The 21,756-nt window shown below is 37.2% G+C and overlaps 2 protein-coding genes across 7 annotated transcripts in view; one reads left to right on the top strand and one right to left on the bottom strand.

Annotated features, from left to right (window-relative positions):
• Positions 1-873: 873 nt before the first annotated feature.
• Positions 874-1,927, top strand: LOC119694884. Its single transcript, XM_048632914.1, has 2 exons — positions 874-1,078; positions 1,311-1,927. The coding sequence occupies exons 1-2, from the start codon at positions 874-876 to the stop codon at positions 1,925-1,927; spliced, it is 822 nt and encodes a 273-aa protein (XP_048488871.1).
• A 13,249-nt stretch (positions 1,928-15,176) lies between these two features.
• The window catches only part of LOC105390319 (dysferlin), a 62,648-nt gene continuing 56,068 nt past the window's right edge, over positions 15,177-21,756 (bottom strand). For 3 of the 6 annotated variants that reach the window (XM_048633021.1, XM_048633018.1, XM_048633023.1), the window contains 3 exons: positions 20,779-20,849; positions 19,203-19,337; positions 15,177-15,313 (listed from right to left, as the gene is read on the bottom strand). In XM_048633021.1, the coding sequence (XP_048488978.1) occupies positions 15,250-15,313; positions 19,203-19,337; positions 20,779-20,849 (270 nt within the window). In that variant the 3' untranslated portion in view covers positions 15,177-15,249. Of the gene's footprint in view, positions 15,314-19,180; positions 19,338-20,778; positions 20,850-21,275; positions 21,407-21,756 lie in introns of those variants that run through there. The other 3 variants (XM_048633020.1, XM_048633019.1, XM_048633022.1) reach the window with 3 other exon arrangements.

Here is a 21,756-nt window from a genome sequence, read left to right on the forward strand (position 1 = left end):
TCAGTGAGGTGCAATATGTTGGCCCGCAGGTTCGCTCGTTGCACGGAGGACGCTAAAATAACCTTGTACCTGGCATACTGCACTACATTCTATACGTGCGGCCTGTGGGTCAAGTATACGCAGAAATCCTATAATGCCCTGCGCATCCAGTATAATAATGCCTTTAGGATTCTGTTGCGGTTGCCGAGGTTCTGCAGTGCATCAGGGATGTTTGCGGGAGCGCGGACTGACGGATTCCAGGCAATCTTGCGAAAAAGAGCAGCATCACTGATGTGTAGGACTCGTGGCAGCGGCAACAGTTTCCTAAGGATTATAGCCGAGAGATTGGATGGCCCCTTCCTGCAGCATTGGTCTGGTCTGCACGTCCCGCTCATGCCAGTTCAACGTGCTTTTTAACACTGGGTTACTTGTTTGTTTGAAACTGATTATTTTTTGTGACGTTATATGCGAATAGAATATTTTACTTGTCGTTGGTGTACGAGATTTTGAGTTTTTACAACAAAAATCTTAGTTTTGTTACAAATAAAATAACACAAATGTGTATCGCAGTAATTTAGTAATTTAATTGTTTTCTGTGGAAATTGTTTACGCCACACGGCTGCAGTTCGGGCCCATTTCTGGTATCGCAAATGAGATTAACTGATACGAAGAGATCTCCGTCGCTCCAACACACGCCCCATAGAAGCAGCAATGGAGCAAAATCGGGGGTCAAAAGTCTTCGTTCAGCAACTTGGGAGAAGCCACTTGACGAAGTTGAAGTCTGCAGATGGTAATATCGTTGCCTATACAATATACTAATACAGTCTCCGGCCGACCGTGCGACCTTGCGGAAGGTCGTCTTATCGCTGCGAGTTTATTGAACCTAACGGGACAATGACTACTAAAGTTGTAAAGTGCACTAGTTGCAAAATAGTTATAAACGAGGTGTTAGCGTTTGTGCAAAACAAAGTTGATGTGATGGACGAGGAAAGTCTAGTGCGTCTGTGTACTTCGTCTTTCGAGGAATCAGTAATAGAGGAAGCGAAGAGTTTATTATTTGACTGTCTGGACAAACGCAAGACAACCAGGAGGCGAGGGGGTAAGTCCCAAAGAAATATTGATGATATAATTGGCCTATTGAGAGTGTGGGTTCCTGACTACTTGGGATGTCCAATTAAACGCGAACTCCACATATAAACGTATAATGTTCGTTTCTGCACAGTATTTACAATAGCGTACGTAAAGAATATTCAGAAATGAAATGTTCGATTCAGAAGTTAGGAACCCGTCATGAAGAGCTGAAATCAGAAATATCAACATTAAAAACTCAGTACAATTCATCAGTGACCAACATGACGGATTCGTCCAAAAAACTGATAGTATCTCGCATGATTTTAAGAGGCTGAATACTTTAGAAGCCGAACTGCAAGAGTTACAGCTCCAGAATAAAAAACTGTTGGCAGACATAAATGAGAATAATCAGAGGGACCGTATGCTTAATTTAGAGATAATTGGTATCCCGGAACAACCAGATCAAGACCTACCAAATATAATTATGGATATGGTAAAGAAACTTGGTGTTGAGTTTAATACCGATGACATTGTACATGCTCATAGAGTGACGCCCAAAGTAGCTGTGCAAGGTCGTCACAGAGTGATAATCGCGAAGCTGAAATCTCGTCTCTTGAAGGATGTAATAGTCTCCAACTCACGCAAAGCGAGACTTTGTACAAAAGACATTGGTATCCAGGGGCAACCTAAGCCGATCTACATTAACGACCACTTAACACCGTATAACAAGTTACTATTAAAAAAATGTAAGGAAGCAGCCAGTAAAAAGCAGTACCAATTCGTCTGGGCAAAAAACGGAATTATACGAGTACTCAAGAACAAAACATCTCCCCCGATCACAATCCAGGTCGAAGAAGATCTAAAAAGATTAAACTAATTTCACAAAATCGCTTCGCATCGCTGGGTCTGCTGCTGAAAGTGCTGCGACCGCTAAGCATGCCAAATATAGCATGCTTTCCAAAAATTATATATTTGTGCCTTTTGCCGTCGAAACAACGGGAGTGTGGGGTTTTGAGGCAAAACAGTTTTTGACGAGCCTCAGCCGACGCCTCAGAGAGCGAGGCCAAGACCGACGCTCGGGATCGTATCTGGCTCAAAGAATCTCTCTGGCTATACAGCGAGGCAATGCAGCCAGCATTATGGGAACCTTTGAGCCAGGTACGATAAGAGGATTTCTTTTTGATTAGGTTAAGTAGTCCTCAGCAACCTCCAATCAACAAAAATAATAGTCCTTTGCTGAGGACAGAACGGCGTGGCGCACGCTTGTGAAGGCCCTCTGTACCACTGGGGTACCATAGGACAGCAACAACAGGTTAAGTAGTTTGTAATTTGCATGTTAATTTATTTGTTAATTAATATTCATTGACATTGTTTTTCTATTTTATTTTAATTCTTTACTAACATAGACTAAGGACACATTGTTACTAACACATTTTTATGGATTTAATGGATTTTTTATGGATTTAATACATTAGGTAGTTATATTTAATTGTTGGAGAAAGGTTTTGGCATATATCGCATTGATAGCAGTAATTTATTTGCCATATTTCATCCCGCGGAGATAATTTAATACCGTATTTGCAGTGGCAATATACTTACAGATACCGCATACGATTCATATAAACATTTCAGGACTATTATTGACATTCTTTTTATATTTCACTGTCAATATCGATTGCATTTCACTTTCTTCTAACAAACTTGGCAAGAATACTTTGTCAGGTATTTATTTTGTATTTTATGCATACACTTCTACTTTTCTTCTTAAGTCTATAATGACAACCAAATTTGTGATTCGCACAACATCGCTGCAAGATAAACTTGATAATCATATAGGGTATAACAACATAAACATGCACTGCACATATATATTTTTAACTTATTTATTGCTTCATTCATTAAGTAGTATTCAATATAATATTATCACTAACGAATTAAATGTATTCTTACTATGTTTACTTGAAAATAAAGTAGGCTCATGTGGCATTGTAGCATTGTACTATACTCTCATAAGTATCTCACTTTTTTTTTAGGGATGGCTTTTGGCTCTTGGATATGTCACTCTTTCGAAAATGAATTTACAATATGTTACACGATCAGTTGATATTTTTACGTCGAAGCACGCACATATATCTGGAGTACGGGCTGTAATGTTCCGCATGTTTACTGTCTGTGCTACTGTGAATATTTTTACTTTACCCTCTTATATTAATAGTTACGGATTACCAATTACCACACTACAACTTATGTTTACCTATCACTCTGTTACACTTCGTAAATTGAAGCGTACAAAACATCATATTTACTTGAGTATGATCCTACCTACTAGGTTGAAGCGTACAAAACATCATATTTACAGTATTGTGCAAATTAATGTGAACACGAGTGAAAATTTGAAAAAAATACATCTTTTAGTTCTAAAATAAAAAACAGAGATATATTAATACAATTTAAGTTATTTTAATAGAAAATGTGTCCTCCCTGGCTTTTATAACTTCTTCAACACGTTTTGGCATAGAATCGACATGATTTTAACAGTTTTGTGATATTTACTGGTCTAAAAAACTTGTATGGATTACAGCCTCAATCATTTTAGTTTTTCTTGTGCAATCCGTTTTCCGAAGTCTAACTTTCACGATGGCCCACTTATTTTCAATAGGATTAAGTGCCGGTGAGTTCTCTGGCCATCCAAAGTCATGATATCTTGTTGTCCTTGAAATATTTAAGCATAATCTTGGACACGTGGAATGGAGCCGAATTTTGTTGAAAATCTTATTGACCATTAGCATCAACTTTTCTTAGTTTGGGACTGTTTTTCTTATATAGGTACCGGATGACTTGTGCCCATCGAAGGGATGATGTACTCGCTAAAATACAGTGACTTGCTAGAACGGAGATTAGAAGTTGAACTAAGAAAATTTTATGATAACGGTCAATAAATTTTCAACAAAATTCGGCTCGATGCCTCGTGTCCAAGATTATGCTTAAATATTTCAAGAACAACAAGATATCATGCCTTTTTATGGCCAGAGAACTCACCGGCACTTAATCCTATTGAAAATAAGTGGACCATCGTGAAAGTTAGACTTCGGAAAACCGATTGCACAAGAAAAACTAAAATGATTGAGGCTGTAATCCATACAAGTTTTTTAGACCAGTAAATATCAGAAAACTGTTAAAATCATGTCGATTCTATGCCAAAACGTGTTGAAGAAGTTATAAAAGCCAGGGAGGACACATTTTCTATTAAAATAACTTAAATTGTATTAATATATCTCTGTTTTTTTAAATTTAGAACTAATAAATGTATTTATTTCAAATTTTCGCTCGTGTTCATATTAATTTGCACAATACTGTACTTGAGTATGATCCTACCTACTAGGTATAACTTATTTCACAGCCACTTTTTCAATAACATCCGACCAAAGTTAGTATTTGGGATGTCGACACCCGAGCCTATTGTCATGTTTTTCGTAATTGAATTATTTTGTATGTCGGCAATTCATTTTATATTAGGCCTTATTATAATAAGAATATAGTACACATACAAGTATAAACGTAGAATTCTATTCTGCATTGTGGATGTGCCATTATTCCCTTGCGTAATTAACCTTAGATAATATAAGTTATTAACACATTAGAATCGTTATAAATGGCTAATAATAATCGTAATTTAAGTATCTTTTATCAGAATGTGCGTGGTCTGAGGACAAAATGTATTCAATTCCGAAATAATATTATTAGTCATGACTATGATATAATAGCAATAACGGAATCATGGCTGCACGATGGAATTTTCGACGCAGAAGTAAGCTGTAGTAGTTACGATGTGTTCCGCCTGGATCGCAACCTCAGTCTCAGCGACAAGACAACCGGCGGCGGCGTGATGCTGCTCGTGCGCAGCTCCCTGTGCGCGGCGCTGCGCCCGCCGCCCGCGCCCACCGCGCCCGCCCCATCGCCTGCAGCCGCTCCCACGGAGATGCTGACGGTGACGGTGCCGGCGCGCGCGCTCGGTTCCTCGGCAGACTTGCAATTAGCGCTTATCTACGTGCCACCAGAGACTCGCTCAATCCCTTTCGATGTAGACAACTTTAAAAACGTGGCCCGCGCTATATTTGATTCAAGCCCACATGATAATTCTGTTACTCGGTGATTTTAACCTTCCTTGTCTGCGGTGGAATGCTAATGGTCCTGTATGCTTTAAGCGAGGCTCTGTAGACATACAGAACACAGTATAATAGTGTTGTTAATCATGCTGGTAATACTTTGGATCTAGTTATCTTAAATCTGCCATTCGTCATCACTTCTTCACCTCCCGTTACAGAAGACAAGGCACACCCGTTGTTCACCATCGAACTGCAGGTTATTTCTATCTCATACTTAAAGGAAACCCCTATTCTAAAGTATAATTATAGGAAAGGAGACTATAGTTCTATCAATGAGTACCTACCTAACTAATATTGATTGGTTAGCGCAACTGTCATGTGAATGTGAAACAGAGGAAGGGGTAAATAAATTCTATGAGATAATTGGACATTGTATTAAAAAATATATACCGACAAAAGCGCATTTCTCAAAAAATAAATTTCCTGTGTGATATAGCCCGGCACTATTAAAAATAATAAAAGAAAAGCTAAAGGCGCATAAACGTTGGAAGACAATCGGCAACTTGAGGGACTACGACGAGTTTAGCTGGGTAGATCTCATTATTCCCATTACCCATTGCAGTGGTAATACTGAGACAGCATTCTTTTTCAAATCAGTCTCACTATTCCCATTGAATTACGAAACGCCGAATGGTAATAGTGAGACTTATGTTCTCCTACAAAATGTCTCATTATTCCCATTTGGAGCGGTTTTTTTTAGACGTCGGGTGTACAATAATATATTATCCTACAGAAGAAAAAAACAAATCTACGCAATGTAAAATTTTATTTGGGGTTTTAGTTATTATTTATGTATATCTAATTATTGTATTTACAATGGCGAACCAAAATTCTTCAAACTTTTGTGATGGTATTTGCATTAACATTTTACGCAGTTCGGTTGGCCGCTGTTTTGAGCATATGCAACCACCGATTCTCAATATTTCGTTTTCTGTAAAATAAAATGATGATCAATTACATAAGTACTTATGACAGTTTATTAGGTATAGTTTAGCCAATCAACAACTTTTCAACAAATGGTTTTAGGTGGACCATGTAGGTATGTAACTCAAAAGCTCGTGAAGTACCAACTCGCAGTGGGTGAGTGTGATACACTGATAGTTGATGATAATGATGATTGATTTATTGCGTACTTACAGGAGTCACTGTCAAGGATCCCTTGCATTTAGTTTTATGGCGTTTATTACAACGCCATATACAGGGTGTTAACTAGAATGCGTTTGAGCGGGAAATGGGGGTTAGTATTAGTCTAACCAAGCACGTTTCTAAGAAAAAAAACATCAGAATCTCGAATATTTATGTTTAAAGTCTAAAGTAAAGTGGAAAGTTTTACCTTAATCAAAAACATGGTCACCCTACACAAACACATAACCAATAAGACATTCGATTGCAAAAGAACACACACTGTAAATTTGTTATCAACTTCACTTTTCATAATTTATTTGATGTAACTATGATTGTAATTAATTACACAGTAGGTAATAACAATTATTAAATAAAATTGAAATTATTCATGGTGATTAATGACATACTAATCAACAATTAAAAAGCTGATTGTCATAAAGTTTGATAGATCGTACAGAATATAATTTATGACTTTCTAGGAGCTCAGAACAATAATTAAACCTTTTTACTCAGAATAAGGTAAGCGTTTAGTATTCACCCTTGATACTCACCACATTTTATTTTTCTTTTATTACCTAAAGATGCGTACAGATCGGCCCAACGAACGCCCACCGATGGACATTTATCATACATAATACAGGGGCAGATTGAGCAACGAAGGTCAACAAAACCCGTTCGTTGGCGTTCGTTTGGCCGGTCTGTATGCAGCTAAAGTTAAAAGACCACAATGCATAACAGGATGATAACAGGGTCTACTTCAATGACGAATTGGTTTACTTACACTCGCTCATCTCGATTTGTGTTGTGTACTTGCGATTGAGACGTCTTTGATGACGAATAGTACGGGAATCCTTATAATAAGTATGGCCTCACTTTAAATACCAGTAGAATAATAACAATCTCGCGTATCATAACCATCGAGTATTTATGATAGTCATTACCTTCTCTGTGGATCTAGTCTGTCAGTCAGTCATTGTTGTTTACTTGTTTACAATCATTTTTTACAATTAAGTAGGTATTACCTAAAAGGGAAAAGGTACCTACAATACTATCTTTTGATTACCAAGCCTTGTTCCTCATTTCGTTTTATGTTGTGCTGTGCTGTGAATACGTGTGACCTATGTTATGAAGCATAAAATGAAAATGTTCTGTATTCATAAAAGATAATTTTGTATCAATAAAGTGATACTTATGGAGTAAAATGAAATGTCTGCAATGGATTGGGTACTTTTAGTACCCAAAATCTCGGTAGGTACCTTGACGATGTAGCTCCACGAGTGTGGTGCTGATGCACGCATACTTTTTTATTGACCTTGGCTTTGAATTGTTTGGCCTTGATCTTGGCTTTCAAGTTCATGGTCATTCTGTCAAACGTACCTAAACCTGAATAGGGTGACTATGAAATTTTAAAATGTACTAAATAAAACTGTTTTATGTTGGTCAGCTTAAAGCAAATAAAATACGTTTTTTAATGTCTTATCGTGTTCAGTATCATCAGCTGTATCTACCCTTTCCCGCTCCAACGCAATTAAGTTAACACCCTGTATAATTTCCATTCTTATATTGAGAATGCTTTACGTATTCATAACCCTCATATAACAAAATTTTCCCTTTTCCTCTTTCGATTATCTCAATATCCATTTTGTTAATTTGTGTGATCAAAGATGAATATATCATGTAAGATTCTCATATGATAGATAGATAGATACCTTATAACTTTATTTGTAAAATGATTTACATATGAGAAATGGAAACGTCATTGAAAATCATTATTGTCATTGTGACTTATTATTACTAATTGCCTGTATAGATATCAAAACAAATAAAGAGGTCATAATATCGGGCGTTTTATTGGTCGCGAATAGTAGCGGTTATATAAACGCAATGGGGATAGTGATACAAGTAGTATCACTATTACCATCAATGGGAAAGCTCAATGGGAATAGTGAGACTGACCCGTTTAGCTTACTTCGTGCAAGGCAGTCGCGTGTTCATGACCAATGGGTTCCCCTCATCTCGCCTAATCTTTATTGCCCTAAACTCGTTTCGCATAACTCGTAAGGTCTAAACTTTTTTGGTAGAATCACCATGACTTACGTGGCAAGACTCGTTTCGTCTAAAACTCTTTTGGCACAAACTTAAAACAACTATTTGCTCAAATTGTTGGTATTGGTATAATCTTGTTTCTCTTAATATTATCTTAATAAATAATATTAATATAATAAGTATGTTGTCAATGTACAAATTGTGGTATTTTTCTCCTATATCCCGAAAATCACGATATTGAATGGTCAAAATATTGAAAGTGAATGTCCATTATAATGATTACAAACGCCATTAAACCCCATGGGATCGAAACCTAAAGATAGGTGCGACGACGAGCAAAGCGAGCACATTATCGTCAAAAGCAAAGCGGAGCGCAGCGAAGAAGCTGTGTCAAACTGATATTACGGACCATGACACGGTGTTATTTGGAATTGAACGAAATCATGACCACCAGCCGGTCAAAGTAAAGCCTCCGATAGTTAATACTACAATAGACTACGTCACCTTGGCTTCCGATTTAGAGAAAAAAGATTGGACTTCCATCTATGAGTTGACTGATGCCGATTCTGCTGCTAATTATTTTGTAGACGTAGTGAGTAATGCCATAAAACATCACACTAAAACTGTTTCTGTAAGAAATTCTATGTCAATAAAAAAACCCTGGATCAATGATGGAATGCTAAAATGCATACGAAAACGTGATTTACTACATGCAGAGGCTAGGAAGAAAGTTAACAGAGGTAACTTAATCATGCAAGCAAAATACAAAGCTTACAGAAACTTTTGCAATAACCTTATACAAAATTTAAAAAATAACTACGAATCCAATCTCATTGAAAAATCATCCGGCAATAGTAAAAAAATGTGGTCTGCTTTAAAAAAAGTATGCAATATTACTAAGAAAGACTCCAAAAGCCTAAAACTGCTAACTAACAAACCTAACCCTGCGGATTCCCTTAACGAAGTCAATCAGTACTTTACTAACGTTGGTGGTACGCTAGCTGAGAAAACATTACAGCGGCTTAATAAAACTGAGGTAGACTTGGCGAATGCTCTCTCAGTAACTTCGAGCTCCGGACCACCTAAAGACTCGTTCTTCTTTACGCCTACAGATGAGATAGAAGTCCACAAAATAATCGTGTCTCTTAAATCTGGTTCTGCTCCAGGATGGGATGGAATCACTAACTCTGTTCTAAAACACTCATATAGAGCACTGCTAAGCCCTATAACTTTTATATGCAATTTGAGTTTACAATCAGGTATTGTTCCTGCCTGCATGAAAAGGGCCAACGTCTGTCCAATTCATAAGGATGGCGACGTATTAATATCAGCCAATTACCGTCCAATCTCCCTATTATCTTCAATATCAAAGATACTTGAAAAAATAGTTAACAAACGTCTGCTCAACTATATACATAAGGAGAACATCCTCTCTGATCGGCAATTTGGTTTTCGCAATAATAGATCTACAGAGGATGCGGTAACCAGTTTAGTTGATCATATAGTGTCAGAACTGGATAACGGCAAAAAATGTGTGGGTATCTTCCTAGATCTCGCGAAAGCCTTCGACACGGTGTCTAGGGTGATCTTGCTGAAAAAACTAGAGATTATTGGTATACGTGGTGTGGCTCTAGACTGGTTTCATTCTTACCTTACTGACCGCCAGCAGAGAGTTATCCTTCAGAACCATACCAGTAAATTCAAAACCATTAAGTTTGGGGTCCCTCAAGGCAGCGTTCTAGGACCAACCTTATTTTTACTTTACATCAATAACCTCTGCCTTTTGGACATCCCGCAGGCAAACGTATTTGCTTTTGCTGATAACACCGCTCTGGTTTTCTCGGCTAAAACATGGGATGCTGCCTATGCTGCTGCCAGCTATGGTATTAGTTTGGTTGGTGACTGGCTATCCCACAATCTCCTCACACTCAATGCCGATAAGACGAAGGTAGTAAACTTTAGTATTAGTCATCGGTCTGCTCCCTCTGCTGTGATTCCTGTCTATGCTCACACTTGAAAAATTAGACAAAATTGTGATTGTATCCCTTTCCAGCAGGTAAACTCCATAAAATACCTCGGCGTTCATATAGATAAACACCTTAAATGGGTCAATCATGTAGATGCAGTAAAGAATCGCCTTAGAAAGCTAATATTCGTCTTCAAACGCCTGCGTTCAGTAGCTAATGAGTCGATTATTAAGGTTGTTTATTACGCACTGTGTCAAGCTATTGTATCTTACGGCATCTTTTGTTGGGGTGTAGCTTGCAAAAGTCTCCTAATCAAGGCTGAGCGTGCTCAGCGTGCAATATTAAAAGTAGCATACAAAAAGCCGGTACGTTACTCAACTTCTAAACTTTATAGAGAAACGAAAGTTTTAACAGTACGACAACTTTTTATTCTAGCCACAACTCTGAGATTTCATAAAATTGCCCCTGTAAATCTTGTGGAGAGATCACGCCCCCTAAGACACGAAAAATGGAAAGTTGCAACTACAAAGACTGAGTTTGGCAAAAGACGTTTCGGTTACATGGGTCCCTTCTTATACACTAGGGTTAACCAAACCTTATCCCTCTTAAAAACTACAAGACATATATGTAAACAAAAAGCTACTGCGTGGCTTATGTTACAGGACTACAAAGATAGTGAGCTACTTCTACCGCTAAATACCTAAAGCCACAAATTGTTGTTACTCGGTGGTACTAATATTTTTATATTATTTTTTGTCTGCTTCTTTTTGTTTGACTAATGTTACCTTAACTAAATGAGGATTAATAGAAAAAATTGTCTTGTCGCAAAAAATTTATAAATACTGTGTTACTACTAACCTTCATTCTCAACTTATAATTTTTTTTTTTTTTTTTTTTTATTGTATAGCATAAGACGAAAGAGACTAATCCCTACGACACAGGGAATCCTAGTGTAGGGGTTAGGGATATTATAACACTGATTCAATGTTTTGGCTATCAATAAAGATATTTGTATTTGTATTTGTATTAAGAGGAGCGGAGCGTTTCCCACATTAGGCCACAATACAAGGCACCAGTTTGCGCTATGTAGGGAGACGCTCCATCAAAGTTAAAGCCAAACGAATATTATTACTTTGTATAACCTATGCCATATCATTATTAGGCTATTCAAGATTTGGCCATACCATTATTAGGCTAAACAAGATTATGCGAAATAACTTTTTACTAAAAGAGATTTATGCCATACGATTTTCGGCGAAACGAGACCTTGACCAAACGTTACTATGCAATATAAGATTAGGCAAATAAATCTTAGGCCAAAAAAGGTAGAACCATGACCAATGCTTTGTGATGAATCATGTTGTTGCGCACGAGTGACTAACAGATGGCGTTACTAGTTGCTAAAATAGCTATTAATATGAGGAACTAAAAGATGCGCGAAATGCAGATAATAATGATTTAATAATGTCCTCCTAGCCGAATTTCGACCACGGCGGCCAATCTCAATTGAGATCAGCCATCTACGCAGGAGTAGATTATAGTGCCCAAGTGTGTGCGCAGTACACAGGAGCACTCTCTGTTCCATCACTCTCATAGCCCAATGGGACGGATTGACCGACACGACTGGAGAGAGCTAGGCGCAGGACCGACTGCTTTACATGCCCATCCATGCTTTACATGACAGCATGGATCGTTTTTCACTGTTTCGGACATCAGGTGATCAGCCTTCTATGTCCTAACCAAACTTAGAACCACAATTTAGAAACACAAATTGATGGTCCCACCCGGGAATCGAACCCGGGACCTCTGGGTCATGAAGCGAAGCTTCTACCACTAGACCACAGAGGCAATGATTTATACCGATACGCAATAGATTTTTTCGACGATGAAACCCTTATTTGGTATCGAGCTAATCGGGACATCGTGTCATCATGGGATGAATTAGTAGACCTTTTGTTGGAAACATTCCAAAAACCATTTTACCAGGAGGAACTACTGGATGAAATAAAAAACCGAACTCAGGCTAAAAGTGAAAGCGTTCTCATATACGTAACAATCATGCAAAATATGTTTAACCCACTAAACTACATGAACACCAGAAACTCGCAATCTTACAGAAAAATGTTCAGCCGTATTTTCAACAGGCCATCTGCAGGGAACACTTTTAGTCGGTTTCTAACCTGGTTCAGGTACTTCGGGTGCTTGAAAACACAAAAATTAATTGTGATAGGTTTAAAGAACCGGTATTGAGTAATAGTTCACTTGAACCAGACCTAGCCTTTAAAGGACAGGTAGGTAATTTAAGACACAATGGACATAGTAGTCTAGATATTAATGCCATAAGGCTTAACGCTATTCAGCAACCCAGCACATCAGTAAAATCTAACACTATGAAATGCTGGAATAAGAACGAAGATTATTTGTAAATATTTACAAAAACCACAGTTAATATTTTTGAAAGATTCCCGATGCAATACTTAAGTAGCGCCGCAACTTTAACAAAAAAATGCTCAAACTTATTTTGTTCATCAAATATATTAGCACGGATTTTTTGATTTTGAAGATTCGACATAGTATTTATATAATGTGAAGGTCAGGTGAATTCGAAAAACGAAATATCGAAACTTATTCATTCGATTTGAACGGTACTGATTCACAATTATGTAATACCGGAATATTTACAAAAACTAATTGATGAAATTCACACAATAAGAACGAAGATTATTTGTAAATATTTACAAAAACCACAGTTAATATTTTTGAAAGATTCCCGATGCAATACTTAAGTAGCGCCGCAACTTTTACAAAAAAAATGCTTAAACTTGTTTGTTCATCAAATATACATGATACATTACGGATTTTTGGAATTGGTTCTTTGGAACAGGCTATTGTTTTTATTTTGAAGATTCGACACTGTGTATATATAATGTGAAGGTCAGATGAATTCGAATAACGAAATATCGAAACTTATTCATTCGATTTGAACGGTACTAATTCACAATGATGTACCTCATTCAATTATTGTTAAAAAATTGTCCCTCCCCTATTTGGAGATGTGGGTCATTCATTATAAATGCCACTCATTAATAAATGTCACATTTTTACTATTATGTACAGTCAGCTGCATAAGTAGCTGTATAGCCAAACCAGGAATATAAAAACCCTCGCCATATTGCGGAAAAGCAATAGAACTTTTTTCTTGCACTGGTATCATTAATTCTATATGTCATTTGTCTATTGCTGTCAAACTGTGATGCTGTCAATGCGTAGGGTTTATTAAGCTTTTGTGAGATTTTTGTGTTTCTAAATGCCGAAATCTATCCATAGCCATGAAAGGAAACTAATTTACCGCATACACAAGTATTTGTCGGAGAAAAAGTCCGTGGGATTGGACTTTATTTCTCTTGATAACATAACTGATACTATTGTCAAAATGACTGGTAGGTATTTAGTATAATAAGAGCAAATGAATTTGGCAAATTTGTAAGCTACTGCTTTAGTTTTTATCAACTACTGTTTTTAAGGTATAGAAAGACAAAATAGAAGAAAATTACAGAAGCAGAGGATCAATAATTGAAACATTTTTTTTAAAATGGATTAAGTATTCATGTTGATGGCAGTTAAAGCGACTCATCAAGCGACAGCAAATCCGAAACATCTGAAATTCAACCATTGGCACAATCTGACCATAACATATCATATGAATCGGTTGATAAATAGATAGATAGATAGATAGATAGATTCGAATGATTATCCCTACACTTATTTTATTCAGGCAATGGGTTTAACTTTCTTATTACTTACCTAGTTCATGCATGCAAACTTGTACGAGGCTAAGTATATGTAATATGTAGTTTATATCGAATAAATCGAAGGATGGAAAATATTAAGCTACTAACTCTTGTCTTTTGAATGCTTAAAATAAAACCATTTCAGCAAATATGCCTTTAGGTCAATTTATTTATTTTCAAATTGCTGTTAATGAGTACCTACAATGTAAATACCTACACAACTGTAATCTAAATGTGGGTTTCCTCACGATGTTTTCCTTCACCGTGAGACTGTTGGTACACATGTTACTTACTTAAGTTCCAAAGAACCCATAGGATATATCCTCTCACGGAGTACTGACACTCTTTTCAAAATAAATCATAAAAAATTACAATTATAAATTTGAGCTTGGCCAATTCACATTGGTATGACTATACTTAGTGTTGCAGTCCTCAACGCGAATGTGGCGCTCTTAATACAGGGTTTTTATATTCCTGGTTTGGCTATATACTTTTGAACCTTGTCAATCTAACAAACCGCCTATTAGATCCATACATTAAAGCATTGACGGTTCCTCAGTTTGACAAGGTACAGAAGTGACGCTTCTGACGCTTTCGTTGTTTCACCGTAGTGCAGGAACTTCTTTCGGTTAGTTTTTTCCATACAAAAACAAGATGTCTAATGTTCCTACTCATCATTTAATTAGGCATCTTCAAAACTAAAATCATAATAGATCGCGCGCGGCACTACAATTAAACAACGAAAGCGTCAGACAGGTAGGAGAGACAAATCATCACTAAAAACATGACTCATCACAGCGCTGTCAGCTTACCCTCAACCACCCTCAACCTTAGAAAAGAAAAACACGGACGTACCAATCCGCCGCCATAAGAGGCAGACGGAAGTTTTTAGTTGTGTCATGTTTATACGACCGTTGTTGGTACTTTTTAAATGTTCTTAATGTTTTTTTATAACTTATTTTATACCATTAGGATCATGATAGACCAGAGTAGTTTTAAAATTATTCGAAGATCATAGACAAAACAATAGATTGATTTCCCATGAATTACTTTATTCAGCATCCTAATAAATTAACAATCTAAATTAAAACTTACAAAAAATATTTAAAATAGCACCATTGTTTGATAATAGTATATTTTTCTTCTGATTCTATTGCTATGTCTGAAACTAATTTAAATTCATTACTTTATTGAAGGTTGCATTATTAAAACTAGGGATCAATTAAAACCATTACAAACTGTAATAATATATGTATGCTGTAGATGTATCTATAATAAATAAATAAACATGGTACCTATCACAAGTACGTAACCCTTTTTGCCCATCGTACGCCACTTGAGATAAACTGGGTGAACCGTCGTAAGTCTTTTTAACCGTACAAACCTCTCAAAATCGAAAGAGCTCAACTTTAATGCTTCAAAGCACAAAAATAAAATCAGAATGAAAAAAATCGCGAAAAACAAAAACATTTTCTATTGAAACTATAATGGTTACGCGAACTTACTATGGAGAATGATTATTTAATAGGGAGTTTCTTTTTTTATAAACGGGAACACTTATTTGTCAGTCATGTGTCAGTTTGGCCCATAGTTGACACAGAAAGTTCAGACACAGTTTAGAGTTTATTATTGTTATTCAGTTACAGAGAACTGTTTGCAGAATATAGTTGTGATTAAATTTGTGTTTAAATTAGCTCTTATTTAATTTTGTGAATTAGGCTAGCAGCCTGGAATCCGCCGATGTTTTGGCAGAGGGGTACTAACCGAGTGTTGGACTACCGCCCCAAGTGCCCACCAGGAAAACAGGGGGTTCGCCACAAGCGGCAGAAAACAACTCGGATCATGTAGCCGCAAGACACGGCTTAGATCTGGAGGAGGTGAAGAATATGATACCTGACTGGGAATGGACGCCGTCATTATACTATACACGACAGCGTAAACTTATACAGGAATTGGAGTACTGTTGTAATGAGAGGATGGGAAGCACCTAAGTTTAACTCAAACCTCAGTAGTTAGGTAGATATCGGCTGTCATAAGGCCATCACTGCGGAGGTTGTGTGTTACCCAAAGGCACTATCGAAGAGGGCTACACCTATTGATGCAGTTACACCCAGGGCGAGCTGCTTCTCGGATTGAGGCTGAACACCACCGGTAGAAAGAGATGACAAGCGACATATGTCCTCATAGCCTTAGGAGGCTACTCAAGGACAGTGCGGGGTGGCTGAAGTTAGTGGGGATGTACAATTGTACATAGGTAAATACTGGAGAACACTAACGTACTGGGAAACCATGACGGATTATGTTCCACCGGTCGACATATCAAAGCTTAAGGAGGACGTAGACGACTGGTTAACAGTGACGAAGCATAATGGAGAAAGAGTGGGAGAAACAAAGTACTTTGATGACCTACACCACGGAGCCTGTGCATACTTGCGACGAGAGTGGAGTAGACCTGGTAACCTACCTGCAAAACAAGAGTGGGTAAGGAGCGGTGTTTGGATGCGGGGCAAGGCTGGCACCGGGGGGCAGACGCTGATTGAAATCGATGGCAAGTAGAAGCTTACCAGACACTATAAGGGTGTCGATGCGGCATTGAAGAGCGATAAGGAGATAGAGCTAGCACTGACGACGGTACTGCCAGAGGATTTGAAGATCATGCAGAAAAGCGAAGGGGGGAAGGTGCGGCCCGTGGTAGTGGGAGGTAACGAGTTATGGATAAAATACAGAAAAATGGACTTTCGATCAGAAATAGTGGAGCGGGGGTTATACGGCTCACAGACCAGCCTCTCTTTGCAGGTCCGGCTGGGATAGAGCACATTGACCAGGAGTGGGTGGAGTGAATCCGTGACCCCGCTACGCTCAAAGTACCTCTAGATTAGAGTGCCTTTGACAACCACCAGTCAAAAATAAATAAATGGCCGAAATCGGTCGGACTAATCATGCTGTTTTCAAGAAATGACAATGGGCAGATTGGGACCACCTTCCAATAGCATTAAGACTAACATCGTTGGATAGGTCTTGTCAATAGGAATAACTTTTGCTATGACAGCTTTGTTGTCACAGTTGTCCGTTCAGAGATATATGACTTATAAGTTCCGATACTCGTCAGTTCATCTTACTGCTATTGGAGGCTGGACCACCCTCCAATAGCAGTAAGACTAACGTCGTTGGATAGGTCTTGTCAATAGGAATAACTTTTTCTTTGACAGCTTTGTTGTCACAGTGGTCCGTTCAGAGATATATGACTTATAAGTTCCGATACTCGTCAGTTCATCTTACTGCTATTATTGGAGGCAGAATACACCTCCACCGCTGCCCTTTTTGTCTTTTATCGTCAGTTATTGTTATCCAATATGCCCAGATCTCGTCTGATAGTGTAGATAGTGTAATTATAATAATAAATAATTAAAGAATCACCAGTGCTATTATTTTTCTTCCCAAGAAAATATTTAATTAACCCCCTATCGGAACTTATATGTCATATATCTCTGAACGGACGACTGTGACAACAAAGCTGTCAAAGTAAAAGTCATTCCTATTGACAAGACCTATCCAACGACGTTAGTCTTACTGCTATTGGAGGGTGGTCCAGCCTCCAATAGCAGTAAGATGAACTGACGAGTATCGGAACTTATAAGTCATATATCTCTGAACGGACAACTGTGACAACAAAGCTGTCAAAGCAAAAGTTATCCCTATTGACAAGACCTATCCAACGACGTTAGACTTACTGCTATTGGAGGGTGGTCCAGCCTCTAATAGCAGTAAGATGAACTGACGAGTATCGGATTTTGTATAAGTCATATATCTCTGAACGGACAACTGTGACAACAAAGCTGTCAAAGCAAAAGTTATCCCTATTGACAAGACCTATTCAACGACGTTAGTCTTACTGCTATTGGAGGGTGGTCCAGCCTCCAATAGCAGTAAGATGAACTGACGAGTATCGGAACTTATAAGTCATATATCTCTGAACGGACAACTGTGACAACAAAGCTGTCAAAGCGAAAGTTATTCCTATTGACAAGACCTATCCAACGACGTTAGTCTTACTGCTATTGGAGGGTGGTCCAGCCTCCAATAGCAGTAAGATGAACTGACGAGTATCGGAACTTATAAGTCATATATCTCTGAACGGACAACTGTGACAACAAAGCTGTCAAAGCAAAAGTTATTCCTATTGACAATACCTATCCAACGACGTTAGTCTTACTGCTATTGGAGGGTGGTCCAGCCTCCAATAGCAGTAAGATGAACTGACGAGTATCGGAAATTATAAGTCATATATCTCTGAACGGACAACTGTGACAACAAAGCTGTCAAAGCAAAAGTTATTCCTATTGACAATACCTATCCAACGACGTTAGTCTTACTGCTATTGGAGGGTGGTCCAGCCTCCAATAGCAGTAAGATGAACTGACGAGTATCGGAACTTATAAGTCATATATCTCTGAACGGACAACTGTGACAACAAAGCTGTCAAAGCAAAAGTTATTCCTATTGACAAGACCTATCCAACGACGTTAGTCTTACTGCTATTGGAGGGTGGTCCCAGCTCCCATATATTTTTGCCCATCCTCTTTTAATTAATAGTTAATTTCAGTACCGATATAATACCGATATTATTTAAAGTACCTGTAATTGATGATTTTTCTCTAGTAGTACTTTATCTTAGTAGAAATGTATGGAAGTAAAACATCATTGTATCCCCCCTAGTAGCTAAATGTGGAAAAAAAATCCCCTCTTCTCTACCAATAGGGATAGACCAATAGAGATATGTGGAACAGGGGGCAAGTACCTACTTATGAAATTATAGAGGTGGACCATCACCATTGATTTTCAGTGATATAACTGAGAAATGTACAGTTGTAAAAAAAATCTACTGCTCACCCAGGTGGTCTCGAGAGTTGTACGGTGGCCAAAAAGGGGAACGTAATCTCTCTCATGTGCTAGGAAGAAATATTGAGATTATGCAGTGATTCTAAGTTTAAAAATAGATGTGTTAAATAAGGTATTTTATTAAAATATAACATACACACTTGTTTTACTTTACCCACTTGTTTATTAAACATTTAGCATAATGCGGGTAAACGTTGCAAAATATATATACGGCAATAAGAAGCAGTAAAGGTATGATATACCATTTGGTAGGTAATCTTTTGTAAATTTGCACTTCTTTACATATTGTACCCCTGTAACAAAAAAAATAAACCAAGGGTTAAATTTAGCGTGGAAGCGGTATTAATTCCATCAATAGCAATATATTGTTGTTTACCGAAAATATCAATAGCAATTTTTGTCACTGACAGTACTTTAGGAAAAGTAGTATTTTAAAATCAATTTAGCGATGTAGTTCAAATGCTATGAAGAGAAGATGAGATGTGGATGTATTGCTATTGCTAATAATTTGGTAAGTAGATTTTGACAGCTGGCCACGATAAAACAAACTCAGACAGAAAAGGAGTGCTACGATTTGTTACTTTCAGGACCTGTTTCACAATGTCTGGTTAGGGGCTACCTGTGAGATAAAAGATAAGATATAAGAGATAAGATTATTATATTTGGGAACTATATTTCTTGCCAGCTAAGTTTATTTTTGTCATAAACTTGTATCAGCAAATTAATAGACCAATCGCAACAAAATATGTTTATCCACAAATAAAATAAATAAAAAGTGCCCTCTGGTATGAATTATCAAATAATATCAATACAAATCTTAATCGAAATACCGGGTGGAAAGGCAGACAAAACCCCAAACTTTGAAAATGCATGGACTGATGTTGCTGAATACAAAGTGCAATGGTTCAGCAAATGGCAAGTGAATCTACCGCACAATAACTGGTTGCAAGGGAAATGCAACTGTACTGCATTTTTAAACAAATATACGTAGGTGGTCTGAAAAGTTTCCCACCTCAACGTGAAGATGGCAGCACACATCAATTAAAGTCAGGGAATGTAATCTTGCATCTTTTGACAGCAACACTAAGTTTCAGCGATTTTTGACGCGCGGTTTTTATTTGAACCCCACACCAGAAGCGCCACCTAGACGGACGTATGTCGACCAGATTGAAAAAGGGCCAATTTCAGAGATATATGACTTATATAAGTTCCGATAGGGGGTTAATTAAATCTGCCCATTGTAAATTATACGTCATCTACATATTAAATTCTTGACAGATGTGTCAAAAGTCAGCCAATGATCCCTGGTTATGCTCAAACCTGAAATGGCTACTGTGGCGAAATGGCTTGTATTTAAACCTCCACCCAAAAAATATTCAATTCTACCGCCAATAAATTTGAAATCTCCGCCAAAACGGATAAATCGTCACCAAATCATGTCTACTTAATATTTCAGAAATGAAAGTAATTACATTTTTACTGCATACCATAACACTGTATGAACGCCAGTTAAATTTATTAGAAACTTAAGAAGTTATATTGTATGAGTATCATTTTAGTAACCCTGCTAGACCTAGTGGTAAAGTGGTCCACTGGTGGTGGTTACCACTTTACCAGCGTGTCAAACTAGAGAATGAAGCTGCTTATAACAAATTTTTAAACATTAATGGTCTTCCCCCGGTCACTGTCTTACCCCACTTACTAATACAAAATCATAATAAAACGTTCACTAACGATAATGATCCTAAAAACCCTGGTTCGTGGGTTTCCAACGCAACGACACAGACAGACATCTGTAACCGACCCTGTAAAGAAAACAATAGCATTCCATGAATCATTCATTTATTAGGATAAAGGCGGGATAGATGACGAACTTTTTGAAATATACTTCTAATTTTAAAAATATTGGTTTTTCATAAATAATATCTATGAATCTATCTAGTTTAATCCTTTATGTTTAACCCTTAATCAAATATAGGGAAATTATTTCCCACTTGGTCTGAATCGAAAAAAATATTTTTATTTTTTTACTGGTAACTCTGATCAATATCAACATAAGAAACAAAATAATCTTGATTAAGTTTTACATTTTATTAATGGGAAAACTAAAAAAAAACCGCAAGCTGTCATCGTACGTCAATGTCAAAATCACGATTTCAATTTTTCTGTGTCAAAAACCGGTTTTCGTGACGTTATTTCAAATTTTTTGGAGAAAAAAATCTGGTAAGTACCTGACCACAATATAATTGTAAACTAAACTTGTTTTATAAATGGATTTTATGGTGATTGGCACGGCAAAACTGTTGTTTCTTGTTTTTTCGTAGGTTCAAATAAGTGGGAAATTTTTTCCCACCGTTTGTTCCTGCAGTAAAAAAATACAAAATTTATCTTTACATAAAATATAATGTTACTTTATTGAACTAAGTAATATGTATGGATTTTGATAAGTATACCTAAGCGGTTTATGACTCCTGATTCTTCTCATTTATTTGCAGCATTTTGAAAAAAAATACAAAAAGAAACGTAAAATATCGCTTACTACGAAGAATTTAAAAGAGACTGTCGAAAACATAACTAACATTTCTGATTTATCAGACACAGATTTGTAAGACGACTCATGCTATGGCAACAGTATTAATTCTCCTTCCGATGGTTACCTCAATCAACTTGACGACTGCAAAATATTGTTCTTAATACTATTGTATCATTTTA

The sequence above is a fragment of the Plutella xylostella genome, chromosome Z (genome assembly GCF_932276165.1).
Source record: "Plutella xylostella chromosome Z, ilPluXylo3.1, whole genome shotgun sequence".
In the NCBI taxonomy this organism is placed as follows: Eukaryota; Metazoa; Arthropoda; class Insecta; order Lepidoptera; family Plutellidae; genus Plutella; species Plutella xylostella.